Below are 17,737 nucleotides of genomic sequence, written 5' to 3'. Positions count from 1 at the left end.
CACCTTAAACCAGAAATAACTGTGAACATGCTTGAGTTTTGTGTTGGAATTCTAAATGGGTGGTAGGTGGTTTTTCTGCTTGAGCCTTGTGCAGCTGGCAAAGATGTGAGGCTCTGCAAGTCTGTAAAAGACCGGTGTCAAGTTTCTACAGTATGTGCGTCTGGCTGGCAGGGCCGACAAGGCTACAGAGAGAGGAGACTGAAAAACATTGGTGCAGATTGATAGGTTTATTTCCATATGTGCATATTTGGGCAGATGTTTGTGTGGAGATTTTGTATATGTTGTTATTTATTAAAATAGTTTCCTTACTGCATTGTATCTTGGGTGACAACCCAACATGTTTTAATGGTTTGATGACTGATGGCTGCTGTAATCTGCCAGGTCATTACCACCTCCAACCCCCAGCTGACCGCACGCTAATGTTAGACAGCTCAGTTCACAGCACCAATACATGACACACCTGCTGTCTATGTCTGGATGGAGGGAACTGATGTATAAACAGACTCTAAAACCTCACTTCCTTCTTTGTTTGATCTGTGATTTACCACTAAGCTGTGGAAGAGTCAGGGGAAAGGATACAGAGAGGGAAGCTGGTTAGTGTTAAGGATACAGAGCCAAGCTGGAGTACGTAAGGGAAAATATACAATGTAACCGTCTGAGACAACAAGTTAATTGGCCTGTGTGCAGGGGAGAATGCTTATTAGTGTAGAATGAGTTTGGGTTTTGGTAGTTGGAGAACAGGATACTGAGGGCATGATGCCAGCAGCAGTGTGCCAGCCAGGCAGAGATCTCATGGGAGAAAGGAGCCAGGGAGTCTCCAGAAAGAAACCTGATCTGCTCTCCTACCAAAATTCTCTCTGTCCCTCTGTCTTTCTTTCTTTTCTATCTCATTACATCACTCCATCTGACATATATCAACCTATCTCTAGTTTGGCACAATTTTAGGAATGGAATTGCATTAGATGTTTCTGGACAGAGCGAAATGATGGCTTAAAGATGTTTTGTGCAGTCTGCGTAGGTTGTCCAGCTGCTCAAAATTTGCAAACAGACTTATTTACCTTCAAACGCTTAATCATGTTAAGTGATTGTGTCTTCTGCGCTGCATGATTTTCTTTGGCTTTTGTGTTGAGGATCATGTGCTACTAGCATTTTCTCACAGCACTCTGCCCAACAGCAGTTTGAGAACACGTCTGTTTTGATTTCATTCTTTGCAGGCTTTGCTTTCTTTCCTGTTCTCTTTCTTTATCACGCTCTTTCATATCACTTTCTTTTATCACAGCTTTCCACCCAAATCCTGGCGGGCCACACCCCGGCGCTGTCTAAGCTCACTCACCTCACACCAAATACCCAGCAGGCCAATTAGCAGCTTATTAATCTTCAGCTCAAACCACAACCATCACACATACACACACATATGTACAGTTGCACCAAACCACACCACATCCATGCCAGCCTCAGACCTCTGGTCTGTTTGAAGCCCTGAGCGTTAATGATTCTTCTGCTCTTTACTGCTCTGTAAAGCCAAAGGTGCAGCTTTATAAAGGCTTCGGCACCTCAGTTTGTGTGAGTACGTGTGTATGTTCCCTTCTCATAGCCAGCTTTGGCATCTCACTGTGGTTTTTATGAAGCTTCCAACTTTGAACTTTGAACCCTGCGTGGAGTCTTAAACTTGAAACAATTAAATGGAGCTCATTGTCGCGTCAGTTTTGTTGCAGCCCCAAGCCTTGCCTGATGTTAAAAAAGAAAAAGCCATTGCACCTATTGACATTTTAAGAGAGGGTTATGATTGATCACACTAACATTAAACACATCACACGTTTTCTGCTTCATCTGGACTCCTGTCTGACAGAGACAATAAGGTATTTCGGACAGTCTGATACAACTGAGCTTGACTGTAGTTTTGGGGGCTTGTATTCTATGTGTGGCACTGAGGGAGGGCCTCACATGGCGTCTAGCACCCTTGCACGGGGAATATTTTAGAAGTAAAGGTGGCGTGAGTGAGTAAGAGCAGAAATAACGGACGCAGCTTCATTAGAGATCAAAGCAATGAGCCTGAGCTCGCACGGCGGCATCAGCTAATGATGACCGAGCTTCGCTCTCATTCCACACTAAAAGGGCTCTTACGCTTTGTGTCTCGTAATGATTGGGGGCTTTAGTCGAATCTCACCATAAAAAGAGGCTTTGTTGAAGCTTTGTTGTCAGTAGTAAAAAGTGTGCCTGCTATGAGCACACATGGAAGGCCGATAAGTCTGCTTCCACACACACATACTAACGGGCACCAAGCCAGTAGATGACAAACATGTAGGCTATGCTTACAGGCACCAACACACACAGACACACACACAGAAGCATACATAATCTTATAAGGAGTACTGCTGGGCCTGGTTTCTATTTCTCCCTCACAGAACTAAACTGTTCATTTGAGTTAAAGTGTGAGGCATCCAGCTGCTGAATATTTTTGATGCAGGTCCAGAGATTGGTTTGGTTTCGTCATTTATCTGTCGAACACATTTACATTCTACATCTCAGTTATTTAGCAGACCAATTCGCCTACTGGGAGCCCATGGTCACTGAGAGTGCACAATCAAAGACTTCATAACTTCATAAAAGCCCGGCGGCAGCGTCAAAACCATTACGGTTAGCGGGGCAAACATTCTCCGGTAATCAGTGTCAGAGTGATCTTGTACAGTGGCTTGTGGGGGAGCGTGTTTGGCCCTGACGGTGAGGCAGTGATGAGCTTGGGGCATTTAGAGGTGAACAGGCAGACTGGGCAGATGTTTGAAGATGTGTGGGCAGAAGCAGGAGCTAGAAGAAGCACTGCTGCTGCCCCCATAGCTGCCAGTCAAACATAGAAAATAGGTTGATGGTTGTGCCTGCATGTGTGCGCGTGTGAGTTCATGTGCTGCCATAACTGTTTAGACTGTGTTTCTGTCCTCTGGAGTCAATCAAAGATTCTCAGCATCTGCTGTACTGTCTCTGTAGTCAGAGCAAGCTGTAAAAATATCCTTCTTAAAACTCTTCTTTCAAAATAACTTCAAAAATCCAATGAAGTTGCTGTTTTGAGCATTAGCTTGAAATTATATGACAACAAAGAAACATTTGATTTGCTTGAGAAAAAAAGACACACAGTCTCATACCACTGGCAAGACACATAGAACCTATAATAAAAATAGGATTTTGAGTCCCTAGGCTGACATGCGAAAAAGAGATGCACATGTATGCATGCATGTAAATACATAAAAATAAACTCACAGTAATCGGAGAGAGTGCAGTCCACTGAAGGCCATTTTGGGGATACAGCGCAGGGAGTTGTAGCTCAGAATTCTGCAAATAGAAAAATAATTACACATGTAAAGATTGTTTCAATCCTACTGTCAGCACATCTAAGATCTTTGGTCTGAAGGGCTGATGTTGGTCAGGACTTACAGAGTGGTCAGCTGGCTCATGTTAGCGAAGGATGAGTTGGTCAGAGAGTTGATCTTGTTGTTGCTCAGGTCTCTAAAAAAAAAGGAATAAGTTCACCAAACCGATCTGAATAATGAAACAGAGGCAGATAGACAAAAACTTACACCAGCTGTAGGTATTTGAAAGTGGACAGTTCCTTTGGCACAACACTGAATTGGTTTCCATCCAAATACCTGAAGAAAGAGACACAAACAGTTCAGCAGTGAGCAGATATATACAATCCAAAGTGCATAATGAAACACTCTTCAAACCACAGTCACAGTTTGTCCAACACAAACAACACTAGGAGCAGCTACAAAGTCAGTAAGTATTTACAATCTAACTAAATTCAACCACTGTGATATTCATACATAAGGACATTTAAAATATGGCACATGTTTTGGAAGTAGTATAGCAACAGTTACTTGTTATAATATACTGTATTAATAAGTGGTCCTCAAATTCTTCCAAGAAAGTATAACCATTTATTTTTAGGTTTTAGGTGGAGGAAATTCTCTCATTATGTTATTTGGCCCTTTCGTCACCAGGTTGGTGTTACTGGTTAGGCAAAGATGGTTATTTCAGGACATCACAACACTGTTTTCCCATGTGTTTGCAGCCAAAACAATCTCATGTTTTGTCTTTCAAATACTAATTTTAGAACATGTGTCTCATGCCAGAAGCTATACTGGTGTTATTTAACATTTCTACTGGCTCTAAAACAGCTGGACATACAATAGATGGCAAATTTATCACATTCATGTTTTATTTCCTGATGTCACACAGCAACCACTTTTTGAAATGACTAAGAAACACTTGTATGTGCATTCATGCATGTGTGTGTTTACCTACTGGTGTATGTACAAGCCTCTACAGTTGACATCATGCCTTCAGGGATACAAGCACCCTGATGACTGCCAACACTAAGTGCTAGCAGTGGTTTGTCACCTTGATAAATGGCTGATTTAGAGGCTGGTCCCTCTGAGTGGGGCTGTAAGGGCTTTCTCCTGCTATTGTTGTTGACTATACTCAGGTTGGGAAGAGCAGGGGGGTTGCTGGTTAGTTAGGGGGGGCTTTGGGCTCACATGTAATGATAGGTAATGATGGTGCAGAGGACACTCAGGATAATGATGGAGTAGAAAACTCTCCACATGACTAGATGAAAGCCCAGGACTAAGGGCACACCTGGTCACACCTGCTGGGACAATGACAGGCCTTAAGGTTTACACAGCGTGTGTGTGCATCTGTGTGTGTGGGTGCATGTGAGTCTGTATTGCTTGAAGCAGTATTGGAAAGTTCCAGACCCATTCCGAAAACTGCTCATTAAATTGTCCTCTTGCTCCCCTATGCTCCTGTGGACAGGCTTTTGGCCCTTACAAAAATATGTGTGCGCACACACACACACACACACACACACAAATACACACACACACACACACACACATCCTTGGCTCTGAGTGTGAGAGTGACATCAGTGCTAGCCCTCAGGGCTGCAGGAAACACAAAAGAAGAATGTCTGAGAGAATAACTGCAGGGTTTATTGACTCCCTTTCTCTTCTCCAAAGATCTGTTTTCTTTGCCTCCATTGTTTTCACTAACTCTTATCTCTCTCACATCTCCTAATCTTTTCTCTACAATTTAATATTGTCTCCTCTGGTTTCCTTTTGAGATCTGCCTCTATCAAAGTTAGACAAGTGAACAATAATAATTAAAAGTCTATCTGATATGATGTAAATACAGTTAGCATAATTAATGCCAAGGAACTCACAGTTCAGTCACATTTCTGGGGATGCCTTTGGGCAGTGTGTGGAGGTGCTTGTTGCTGCAGCGCACAACTGTCTCCAGGCAAGTACATTCACTGGGACACTGGGGTCTGGGCACACAGCTTGACTCCTCTTGGCCTGGGAAAAAGTAGGGCATGGAGGTTATAGTCAGGAAAGGCCAGGAGGGTAGGAAAGAGATGGAGAACAGCCAAAAGAGGAGCTGATAAAAGTACATAATAGAGAGCTAGAACAAACCTAAAGGCAAGAAAGCACACAAATCCTTCAAACTGATGGTTAGGCATTGAGACAATGAAAAAAGAGGAAGTGAAAATAGGACAGAGAGAGGAGCCTCACTAATGTAATATCGACCAGCGAGAGCAAAGAATTGAAGCTGCCTGAGGCTTATAGACAAGTCTAACATTCATTCAGGTGCAAATACGCTGACGGTCAATAAGGCAAACAGCTCAATAGCTCCACTCAGCCAGTGATGGACCAGCAGCTTAGGAACTGCTGAGTAGCAATCTATTCAGTAAACAAAAAAGTCACACAATAGCGGCCATTATTTAAGATGATCTCAGACACTTTAAGCAGCTCTTGTCCATAATGTATTGTGAAGCACAGTGCATTGCTAAAATCTTCATCAGCCAGACCCAGAAAGATTATTTTCACACAGTCATCAAGTATAGTGAAGATGTTTATCTCCTTTTAAAAAAGATAGATTATTTTAACTTGAGAAGCTGCAACAAAACTTCAGACACAGTCTAAATAAATATATATAGAACAATTCTTATCATGATAAGGGGTTAGTAGATATCACCTACCCTCCTCACAGCGGAAGTCAGGCAGAGCCACATCCTGTAGTGGGATCTCCTTCAGGAAGGCAGGACGGTGGCAGCGAGGGTTACCTGTCACAATCTTCCTGCTCCTTAGCCAATCACCAAGCCAGGCCAGCCGGCAGTCACAGTTGAAGGAGTTGGCAAGGAGGTTACTAAGAGAAAGTGAGCGTAAGAGATGTTGTAAGAACAGTGAAACCTCAAATGCATGGTTGAAGCTAGGTAGGGCATGTGTGTATATGAAGGTCTCACAGGGTGGACAGGGTCTGCAGTGTGTCGAAGGCTCCAGGGCTGATTGTGGTCAGCTGGTTGTCGTACAGAGACAGCAGTCGAACGTTGTGTAGCCCTGTGAAACTGTCATTGTGGATACAGCTGATCTTGTTGTTCCTCAGCATCCTGAAGGGGACAGAAATGAAATATCTTTAATACCGAAATCCCTGCATTTCAGAAACGTCAGCACTGTGTGTGTGATTATACTGTATGTGTTCGTGTGTCACTCACAGCATACGCAGTCCCTCAAGGCCACGGAACATCCCACTTCGGACAGAGTCCATCTGATTGGCTGTGAGGTGAAGCTCATTGACAGATGAGGCACCTTCAAATGCCCCATCCTCAATCTCAGTGATCTTGTTGTTGCTAAGGTTACTGTGGGAAATAAAAGCACGTCAGAGATTTGGACGTAATACTGTGATGAAAGGTGAAGTTAAAAGGTTTCACCTACATTTTCTTGAGCTGGGAAAGGTTCTTAAAAACTCCTGTTGCCTCCAGACTGGTGATCTCATTGTTATTAAGGCGGCTAGAAAGAAAGAAAAGTTGAAAAAGCTGAATCAAACATTCCATTGAGATGTATTGTTCTCGTTATATTTCATTATTTCTCTCCTCACTTCACCTCTTACTGTTCACATTATACAATACACTTTTTTTCTTGTTGTCTTACAGTTCAGTGGTGGATCCTGGGATGTGTTCGGGGATCTTGGTGAGCTTCAGGTTGGAACAGTCCACTACGTTTGACTCACAGCGGCACTTGGGAGGACACACTGGGTCACTGTTGCAGGCATTATTCAAACGGGTGTCCTCTGTACCTGAACAAGAGAAAATTCAAAGACATGCGACATTATTATAGCACAAAATAACATCAGCCTCTCCCAGATGACACAAGCAGCTCGCTTTCCTGTGTTGCTCTTAGTGACCCATCTGCCTCCTACCACAGCTGTATGTCAGTAGTTTGTCTTGAGCAGCTTCCCTAACTAATATTTAACCTTAAGCACCCTAAAGATCCTCCTGCAGCTCTGCTACCATTCATATGAGAGAGTTGAAATGGGCGGGGGCACAGGGATGGATGCGCCTGGGCAAGTGTAAGTTATTTTAGAGAGGTGGTAGAGTGGGAGCAGTGGGGTGAAAAGAACAGTAGCAGGGGAGACTGAGATAGGAATGCCAAAGAGGATTTGGGCAGCCAGCTTCAGTGAAGCAGAGCTCTCATGGGAGAGGATGGTGGGACAGAGGTTGTTGAAATGATGCACAAGAAGTGTGTGTAGACAGGTAAAGATGAAAGGGAGGAGAAAGAGGAAACAGAAATGCATGCTGGATAGAAAAAGAAGAAAGGGTAGTAAAGAAGACAAATAAGAGACAGAAAGAAGGTTGAGTGGCAGAGAAGTAGAATGACATACGTCCTGATACAAGAAGAGCAAGAATGAGGCAGCAAGGGGAGTATGGGACATTTTCCTGCACCTCCTCCGTCTATGAATAGATGTTACGTGCCAAAAAGCATGCTGCCAGTTACATCATGGCAGCTTAATAATGAAACAGCACTGGGAGCCATTTAAAACAGTGTGTGTGTCTGTGAGTGTGTCTATTGCGCCTCTGTGTCTGTGTGTATATATGTGTGCATATGTGCGTGTACAGCTTATGTGTGTGCATATGTTCCATTTAGCAGGAACGGCCGAGCATTTTCTGTTAGGATATCATTTTTTTGTGCATTTCTTTCCTTTTTGCATGCTCACATCGGTGCACCTCGCTGCCTGAGGTTTGGAGATGACATCAGCGGGTTACCGTGTGGCATCCAGACCACAATCACAAGCAAGAAACCCCAAAGATCCAGGACAGCGTTCAAGGGCTGAGTATCAAAAATCTGTCCACATAAATGGGGCAACATCCTAACCTAACTTCAAACCCCAAACCCGTATTGTTGACTTTATTAGACTCTGGTTGGACAGTGAGAGAGTGAATCACACTGACTGAAAGGATTTCCTCTGACTGCCTGCGTAAAGACTTTCTGAAGCCGTGTCAGCTCTAAAGTGGCTCCGTAGAGGGTGCAGATAGACACAGTAATGCAGGTCATTAAGGAACTTTTCCCCCCACCAGGCCAGACAACAGGAAAACACATTTCCTCCTAGAGAGGAAGCAATGAAAGTACAGCACAGCACTTTGATCTTGAGGATGTTGAGGAGCTGGGGGAGATTCGTGAGCCTGAGTCATCGTCATCGTCACAAGTGCGTGGTGGCGACACTTTTACTGTCAGCAGATTTAGAGAAAACAGAGAAAAAGGGATGAGGTTTTTCCCCCTCTGAGGCACTGAGTGACTCATCGCTGGTGTTGTAGAAGTTCTCATAATTCCCTGCAGCTTGGCTCCTCATTATCAGTGTAATATGGAATTCCTGTACCGTCCGTGCTTGTGTGCGTTGTTCATGCGCGCGTGCATGTGTGTATTGTAGAGGCTTTTGTTATTATCATTCAGGGAGGGTGAAATTCTCATTAATCACATTTGGCTTTGATCTTCCTTCTGCTTACATATACTCCCATTTGTTTGCCGAGCCAGTGTAGAACTTTATCTCAGCTTAGCGCACCAAGACACATTAATTTGCACACGCACAGACACACAGGCACAGAAAGTGAATCATGCAACTGTCTGCACCGCAAACACACGTACACAGACTTTGACACACATCGCTTCTCCTCCTAGTTATTTTCTTGGAAGTGCTCTTGTTAAGAGGTCCGGAAACATCCGCTGATAGGAATCTGGGTCCTCTGGTGGGCTTTATTTTCTTTAGCTTTTACTGATAGAAAGGACACACTTTCTTCCCCTCTCTGTCCTTCTCTCCCTCCCTCCTATTCTGTCCCTCTTGGTGAGTGACTGACTGTGCTTGTGCCAAAGCAAAGAGCCACTTCCTTTTCATTCTATCTGCTAAGACTAGAAGGAAAACAGAGCTGAGGAGAAACAGGCACTCTCACAAGTATATCACATTAAAATGCACACAGTCACTCTTGGGCCCTATTCGCTGTTCTCACATGCATAAATACCTAAAATGCCACTATAACCAGAAAATACAACTAATTTCACCCATAAATTCTCAATGCTTCCTGTGTAGACCACTTCCTCTGAACTTTATCCTGCCATCATCCACATTAAAAGATGATTCCCATGTATTCCAGCTTATCTCTGTCATGGTTTGGGCCAATAGTTCAAGAAATTAATGATAGTGAGTGCAGTAGAAATGCTGGTTATAATCAAGCAATAACTTTGCCATCCTCAATTCTTTTCTCTTTTACATAAATGTGTCTAGTTTAGGGTTTCTTTAAAACCTGCATGACTGCCTAAATGTTTGCGTTTCTTTGCCTCGTCTGACTTTTTTTTAGTAATTTTCTCATGTTCCCAGCAATTCACTTCGTAAATACAATGCAATTATTACCAGAAGAAATCATGCCAAACCTGGAAAGTGAGCCCCGAGATGTAATAAACTGAAATGATCCTTTTACCCCGTGGGAGAATTTTATATAAATGAAGTAAGTAATGGAAAAAATTACTCCATGGCTCCAGGTGGACAATGAAAGAAAAGAGGAAGACAATGATAGGTGTGAACATTTACAAGCCACTCACCTGGGATGAAGTACTGCTCTTTTGCTGTGATGGAAAAAAGAAAGAGGGACGGATGTCAGTGAGACCACTTCGGTCTGCATAGCTGTGCTGTCGCTATGCTTCAGAAAAGTCATATATAGAAAGCTTATATATGACGACACATGAATCAAAGCATACAACAATAAAAAACAGAGAAGTCTGAGACTATCTCTGTGAATGTCAATGTGGTGAAACAAGCAGCAATGTTAAAAGATGGTAAATATTTGCTTGTTGCTAAGGAAAAGTGACATGAGGGAAAGAGGGAGACAAAAAAACGGGAAGAAAAGAAAGAGAAAAACACATGTACTCCCTTCTTCAACAGGTCTGGCCTATTAAGACTAGACTATTAAGAAGTGTGAAACCTCAGCATTGTGGCACATTGTGGAGTGCCAGACAGTTGCGCAGTGCATAAACACAATTGAGAGCACAGGATGCAGGGAGTAGTTGTTACAGTACAGAGCAGTGAGAGGATGAGGGGACATGAAGGAATCTTGAGTCTGGCAGGCAGAGAGCCATGAGCAGGCAATTCGGTTGGAGGGGACATGAGCTAGAAGGGAGGGGAGGCTGAGATTGGCAGAGGGCAGAGGAATGGTTGGCACGTACAGAAACTCCAGCCCTTATAGCAGCCTCGACTGGTGATCTCAGCTCACTGCGGTTTGAATGTGAAACCAGACTCACAGTGTGGTAACATGGAGGGTGAATGGAGAAACAGCGAACGATCGCTCTCTCCTTGGCCCCTAGATTCATCTGGGGGGTTATTGATTGAGGAGTACTGGCACAGCAAATGAAAGGTAGAATAAAACCTTTTGCCAGGAATGATCACTCAATAAATGTTGTATGAGGCCGAGAGAACAATGCAGAGCTAAAAGCCACTCCCAGCAGAGCGAAAGAGAGAAGGTAAGAGCAGAGCAGATGGGCAAGTGGGATAAAAACAAAGCCTGTCTGGGAGACAGAGAGCTAGAGAGGAATAAGAGCAAGACATTTGGAGACAATGACACAGAGACACCGGCCTACCGGAGCAGCGGAATTTTTTGCTCTTGATCTGTCCAATACGTTTGTTTGCGAGGCGGCGAGGGCTGGCACAGCGGGCGCCACTGGTCTCAATGGGGTTGGAGCGCAGGTAGTCTGCCAGCCACTTCAGATTACAGTCACAAATAAATGGGTTCTGAGCCAGGTGACTGGAGAACAGAGTGGGAGGGGGAGAGATGGAAAAAAGTAAGAGAGTTAGCCGAAAAGAACAAAGGGAGGAAAGAATGAAAGGCAGGGGAACACACACATATATATAATATAATAAAGGCCATGAATGAAAATTTAAAAGTAGTATCTTTGTATTTAAACATCACAGAATCGCAGATTTAAAACCATAACCAACATAGGAGCATGTAAATCAGCAGTGTGAACTTCAGCGTAGGGCCGGGAAACAAGCTGTTGACTTAGTTTATTGACTTTACATTGAATCGTATCATATAGATATGATCTTATCATGTTGAATCAATAGTTTAACTTTTGTAAAATAGTGTATTTTCTTGCTGAGAGCTAGTTGAGTACAGTAGATCCAAATCGCTTATCACATGTCCATGTGGTAAATATGAAACTAGTGGCAGCAGCTTGTTCACTTAAACTGGGAAATACCCAATAAACTGGAAACTAGGGATATATAAATACTGCAAAATCTGCTTGTTGAATTTAATGATACATACCAGCCCTGCATCAGAACACGTGCATTACCAGCAAAGTCATGTGGTTAGTTTGGATGACCAAAGTCTGAACCCAGCTTTAGAGTGCAGGAAAAAGACTGAGACCCTCAAACCCAGTGTAAGCGTGTGAGCTGTGAGCCAAATGGCCGCACTAACCATGTTCTTCAGCAGGTGTCTGTTGACACAGACGCAGCAGCTTGGGGTCCTCTAACATTATTAATATGCAACTTGCCTTGTTTATTGGTCACATTCATTTTATCCAGAATGCTGTCGGAGTAACAGTGTAAGAAAGAGTGGGTGTGGTGTTTCTGATCCCGATCTGGGCACAGAAGCCGTGTGAGTCCATATTTGTGAAGACGAGAGATTTACTCTCTACCTCATGATTCCATTGCTGTGTTATTACCAGACCTGTGAGTAAACAATGTCTGTGTTGGCTCACGGTTTATGATGCTGGCTCGGTGTGTGTCGCGGCATACAGTAGTATTTGTGTGTGTGTGTGTGCGTGTGTTTGACTCACAGGGTCTGAATAGCTCGTAGTGAAGTAAAGGTGCCCTTGGCAAGGGTTTGGATCTTGTTGTCATAGAGTGATAGCAGTGAGAGATTTTGGAGGTCCTGGAAGGCATTTGCGCGAACACAGTGAATCTTATTGGCATTCAGCAACCTGGGAAAACCAAATAAGGATGAAAGAAGGAGGGAAGCAGCTTGTCAGAGTTTCCGTATGCATTCATTCATTATGCATTCCATCGTGAAAACTATGCACAGGTACAAAGTTTATTTGAAGGTTATGACTCCTTTCCTGAGTAGGAGTACAGGGTGCCTGGTATTCACTATACGCCTGCAGTGCATCAGCCGAGTGTCGGCGTTCAACTTACAGCAGTTGCAGGGCGTAGAGGCCATCAAACACCCCCTTGGGCAGGTCAGTGATCTTATTTCCATACAGCACACTGGGAAATCACAACACAGACTTGGTTTAGACAAGGGAAATGACAACCAAGTTAATATTTATGCACATGCACGCGCACAAGTCGATTTGAGGCCACTTACAGGGAGTTGAGGGAGCGCAGCCCCTGGAAGGCATCTGGAGCTATTTCTGAGATCTGGTTGTTGCTCAGGTCTCTGTATTGAACAAGAAAGCCACAGAATTAGTCGAGGAAGTGGAGATCTTGGAAAGATGTTAGGGGCCTTTTCCTGTGAGAGGTTTGACCCCCATTGTCACAATGGTGTCACCATCATAGGACATCATGTGGCATGGATGTAGCGGCTCTGCTTTTTGATGTTGCTTGGATGAAGATGAGTTCCAGCTCTCTCCCTTATTTGATAGTGTTTTCCTTCAAGGGGTTTAGCGAAACCATGTTGGCTAGAGTCAATATAAATATTTACTTGTATTATCTGTGACCTATCAACCAACCCTGTGCTGTGTCGTGCTGTGTGTGTGTTTGAGTAGAAGTGGGGTGCAGGGCTGAAATCCAAAGCAAAATATAGTAGACTGCTCTGAACATAGCTGTTGTTAATAGGATCCACAGGCCTATCCCAACAGGATAACCACTAAGCCTGTGTATCTGTGTGCTAAGGTGTGTGTGTGTCTGTGTGAGCAAATGCAACAGTAAATGAGGAACAGTAGGACAGAAAGTGAAAAAGACAGATGGAGAGAGGGAGTTAATGGAGTATGTGGACTGAGCTCCAGTCGACTGGATACCTTTGAAGGAAAATCATCATGTGGTGAAGAAGAGGGATATTTTCTCATTTGGGGGTAACAGTTAAATAAGTACCCATTTGTCTTCTTGCAAAGGATTGAGGTTTCCTGGAAACAAAAACGCAACAAAGCAGCCAACATCTGCACTGGTGTGTGTCTGTAAACTCAGACACTGGCATGTTTTTGCCTGCGCTGGTTTGCAAAGGCTGTTACTGCATCCCCGACTTAAGGAGTGGTTCATGTGTAGGTCATCCACATACTTACTGGGGAAGGAGGACGGGGAAGCACTGCACTAATACAGAGACACACCTCAAATACAAACACGTGTACAAAGGCCTACATATGACTTTGACCAATCTAATGTTGTCTTACAGTCGAATTCAAATGTATTATCCCAACAAAATGCAGCAATAGAATATAAAACATTTAATTGAACAGCTGAAGATTCTGACTCAGGAGAGCGACCATATTCATTGTAATGTATTGACGGTTCTAATGACGTGTCGGACACAGGACTGGTTTCCAGCTCAATCAACTATCTAACGCTTTCACAAGCAAGAGGTCAGGCACCGGGAAATTTGTATCAAATAAAAAAAAAAAAAAAAGAATGAATCATTTTTCTTTTCATTTTCGAGGCCAGTTGTTTAGATTTGGGAAGATTTTGATTTACAGTTTTGTTTAACTCCATATGAAAACTTTCTTGATTGAATCCTCAAGGCTCACCATTAGTTTACTTTTATTTTTTTAAATGTAATTACAAATTTCCTGGGAGATTAGGGTGAGTTGTAACACACTCACAGCATATTCCAAATCCCTTTTTTTTTCTGTTTTCTTTGTTTTACAAGTTTTCTATGAATAATATGAATTTCCTTGAGATTTCACTGGAGCTATAACATGACAGCAGCTGCTTTGGCCTATTTGACTGCTCTGTATTCACCTCAACTGAACTTCCAACTGTCCCCTTGAGTTGGATGATAAAACAGCGAGGAATCCTTTAAAAAGGGCAGAGAAACTCCCTGACCTTCCGTTTCCTCTGTCTCCCCGCTGCTATGTCGGTCAGTCCTGGTGGTGTTGGAGTCATGGGTTTGGCCGAATGGTGAGTACTGGCTGGGTGAACAGACAGCTGGCTGAATGGGTGAAAAATCACTCAGTCCCAACTACCAGCCTGTCACTGTTGATTCCCAGAGAGAGCAAAGCCTCAGCCCTCATTCCAGCACACTCTCCATCCCCTCATCATCATCCCAGCCACAGTTTACAGTTTGCCCACGCAGGCACAGCACACACACACACACAGACTGGACACAGGACCAGCCAGGGAAATACCAACTTACAGGAGTGAAAAATGAGAACTGTTATTATGCCTGTTTTGCATCTCTGTGCTTGTCTTCCATTACACATATCAACAGAAGAACAAGAATTTGTTCTTTGTGCACCATCGAAATAAATACTCCACAGGAGTGTAATGAGAAGACTACCAAATGTCTCTTCTTTTTCAAGCCCTCAACTTCTTGTTCTCATCTCTATTATTTAGCCCAGAGGTGAGTGCACTGCTGTACTTACATCCTACGCAGTTTCTTGTAGAGAGAGAAGGCTCCAGGAGGAACAGATTTAATCCCATTCTGCTCCAGACGTCTGAAGAAAAAAGAGGAGAGGACAGAAGAGAAGAGAAGAGATCATCAGTTAACCAAACAATAGATTTCTCCATGGCAACAGAGCAGAGTAATCCCCCCATCACCTCTGACCCTTGATGATTGGCCTGATTATATTAGTGGAGATCTATTTCCCAGCTGTAATAGGTCCAGGCATGTTGGAGTCATAACATCCTCAGAACCAATAAACAGTCTGAATACTAAAGTGCTGTGGAAAAGGACTGGAGGGGAAAAGGCGCTATCTCAGTTTGTAGTAGGGTGTTAAGGCCTCCAACTAAAAGTCATAATTCTTCTCGGTGTAACGTTTACAGCTTCCAGCACTGGTGTCCTGATATGAGATCCTGAAATCAATAATGATCTAACTTGTTCTTGTGAAATTTGTCCTTATCCTCTGGGTGTCTGCAAAATGTCTGGGTGAAATACTGCTCCTTTTAGTTTACGTTTTCCTGTGAGCCTAAGAGCTGTTGACACAAAGTTGACAAGGAAAAGGTCTAACGAAATCTCACCTTAAAAAAAAAAACCTGTCAAAGACTGAAATGAATATACAAACAAGCATGCACATAGTCATTTAGTACAGACCAGTCACAAACTCTAATCAGTCTCAGACTGTCCCAGGGAAACAGACATAACTAAACCCCATTAGTGTGGGCATGCATGTCTGTGTGTTTCAGGCTGGCTGCTACTTAGGACCTAGCTCGGTTCCAGACTTATTCCCTTGTGTAGCTGGCAGAGGGCTGTTTATCTGCAGGTCAGTTCACAGCTTTTAAAACTGTCCTTAACAAGGCTTAGCAGGGCCCAGAGGGAGCCAGCTGTGGGCCTGTCTGGTTGTCCTACAATGCTGCCTCCCAGCAGAGCTCTGGGTCTGGCTGCAGAACAGGAGGCATGGGCCTGTGCGAGGCGTGGTGGGCCAGTGGACACGGCAGAATATAAGAACATTAACATGCTATTTGTCACCGCAAAAAAATAAAAAATAAAAAAGAAGAGAACTATTTAAAATTCTGTAAAACTCCTTGGCAAACAGAACATTGTTGAGAGATTAACCACGGCCTTCTTAAATGACTATTTGGCGCAGAACCATTTCCACATGATTATATTATTCTATTAGAGACATTTATGATTTATTATATGCCTTGCATTGCTAATTTATGTCTTTTCGTGTGAAGGGTGGGGGGGGTGGGGGGGTGTTTTGTTAGACATTAGACGCAGCCACTTAACAGTTTTGAGTTCCAAAAAATTTCAATCAAGAATCTGTCCTGTTCAAAGCAGTGGCCTACATTTATGGAGAGATATAGCAGCGCAATTGACATTCTTAGGATAGCAGTGATTCCAGACCACAGATTCCTGTGGTGGCCATGTTCTCTCTGTCTGTTTTTTTCTGTCTGTCCCAATGTGTCCGTGGATTTACAGCAGAGTGACAGCGCTGTGGTTCCTCTGCCCTCATCATGCAGCGGAGTGTTGGGCCAAGTGGCTTTAGCGCCTTCTCTCATCAGCTAGTCTGCCTGACCAGTCCAAACCAGTCTGTCAGTCTTCATGCTGTTTGCATGTGTTTTACTGTTATTGCTGATAGAATACGTGCACGATGTGATACTCCGGTGTGTGTCAGCATACATATACAACAGAGCCCGACACGGACACACACACACACACACACACACAAAATACTGCGTGTCATCTTTTTAGTCTTTGCATTGACGCTCCTTGCAGGTCGATATGTGCAAGCAACCTAATCACTCAAATCAACAAAGGGCCCGCTCTGTTCAAGGCAGAGGAAAAAGAAACAATTACTCAGCGTCGCCTTCCAGTGATCCATTAATGGTTCCCATCCCAGTTTATCAGATTGAGCATTTTTATGTACGTCCGTGAGCTGGTGTTTGTGTCAGCCCAGTCAATGCTCCTCATCCTTTTCATTAGAGTCCGAGCATGGTTTTCATTAAGGGGAAACACATTATGCCTTTGGGTATTCACTCAGTGTGTGCACGAGTAAGAAATGGATGGCAGGATCGCAACAGCAGCTAAAAAGGAGTGGTAGAGTTTCATGGCTGAGTTCAGACACTGCAGACAGAGACTACGGTGCATAATAATCTGTTGTTGTAGTTTTTTTTTGGATAAACGGGCCTGGTCTCACAAAAGAGGAGTACAGAAACCAGCTCATATCCCTACAGCCATAAACACCACACTGGCATTCATTAGGGGAGAGCAGGGCAGCAAGGTTGCAATTCTCCGATTTGTACGTAATGAGAGCTGCATGTGTGTTTGTGTGTGTGTGTGTGTGTGTGTGTGAGTTTCAGAGTGCCTCATTAACAAGGCATTAGACTGGCCTTGATACCCAGCAGCCTGCCTTGCTGTAATTGAAACTGATTTTATAATGAACTTCACGCACAGATCAAACCTGCTGCACCAAATTACGGAGTGAATTCACTCCCACATGTATTCCTTCAACGTTGATCTGGCTCCTCAGACCTGCCTGTGGTGATTTGGCAACCCACGAAAAAAAAAAAAAAAAAAAGAGAGAGAGCAAGAAGATGCAGAGGAATGTTTTAGAAAGATATAACCTGTAATGTGAGGCTCTGATAGACTGGACAGGAGGAATGCATATGATATAAACCAGTGTTTCACCCTGGTCTTGTAAAAGATGAATCTGAACATTCTAGAGTTTATTAGCAGGACACAGTTAAGCACCAATTATATGTGAAGGGCAGGGAGACTTTAAAAATGTCTTAACTCCTCAGCTGTGCAGAGTGAATCCACGGTCTATAAAACCTGTGC

The 17,737-nt window shown here is 43.6% G+C and overlaps 1 protein-coding gene across 2 annotated transcripts in view; it reads right to left on the bottom strand.

Annotated features, from left to right (window-relative positions):
* slit1a (slit homolog 1a (Drosophila)) overlaps nucleotides 1–17,737 on the bottom strand; it is a 77,599-nt gene that overhangs the window by 8,977 nt on the left and 50,885 nt on the right. For both annotated transcript variants that reach the window (XM_026355057.1, XM_026355058.1), the window contains exons 10-24: nucleotides 14,883–14,954; nucleotides 12,674–12,745; nucleotides 12,502–12,573; nucleotides 12,147–12,290; nucleotides 10,947–11,110; nucleotides 9,915–9,938; nucleotides 6,978–7,122; nucleotides 6,762–6,836; nucleotides 6,542–6,685; nucleotides 6,293–6,436; nucleotides 6,029–6,195; nucleotides 5,213–5,345; nucleotides 3,570–3,638; nucleotides 3,427–3,498; nucleotides 3,253–3,324 (exon numbers count right to left, since the gene is read on the bottom strand). In XM_026355057.1, coding sequence (XP_026210842.1) covers nucleotides 3,253–3,324; nucleotides 3,427–3,498; nucleotides 3,570–3,638; nucleotides 5,213–5,345; nucleotides 6,029–6,195; nucleotides 6,293–6,436; nucleotides 6,542–6,685; nucleotides 6,762–6,836; nucleotides 6,978–7,122; nucleotides 9,915–9,938; nucleotides 10,947–11,110; nucleotides 12,147–12,290; nucleotides 12,502–12,573; nucleotides 12,674–12,745; nucleotides 14,883–14,954 — 1,569 coding nt within the window. The remainder of the gene's footprint in view (nucleotides 1–3,252; nucleotides 3,325–3,426; nucleotides 3,499–3,569; nucleotides 3,639–5,212; nucleotides 5,346–6,028; nucleotides 6,196–6,292; nucleotides 6,437–6,541; nucleotides 6,686–6,761; nucleotides 6,837–6,977; nucleotides 7,123–9,914; nucleotides 9,939–10,946; nucleotides 11,111–12,146; nucleotides 12,291–12,501; nucleotides 12,574–12,673; nucleotides 12,746–14,882; nucleotides 14,955–17,737) is intronic.

This window comes from Anabas testudineus, chromosome 15, assembly GCF_900324465.2.
Source record: "Anabas testudineus chromosome 15, fAnaTes1.2, whole genome shotgun sequence".
NCBI classification, from domain to species: domain Eukaryota; kingdom Metazoa; phylum Chordata; class Actinopteri; order Anabantiformes; family Anabantidae; genus Anabas; species Anabas testudineus.
This window is presented reverse-complemented; position numbering and strand designations above follow the sequence as displayed.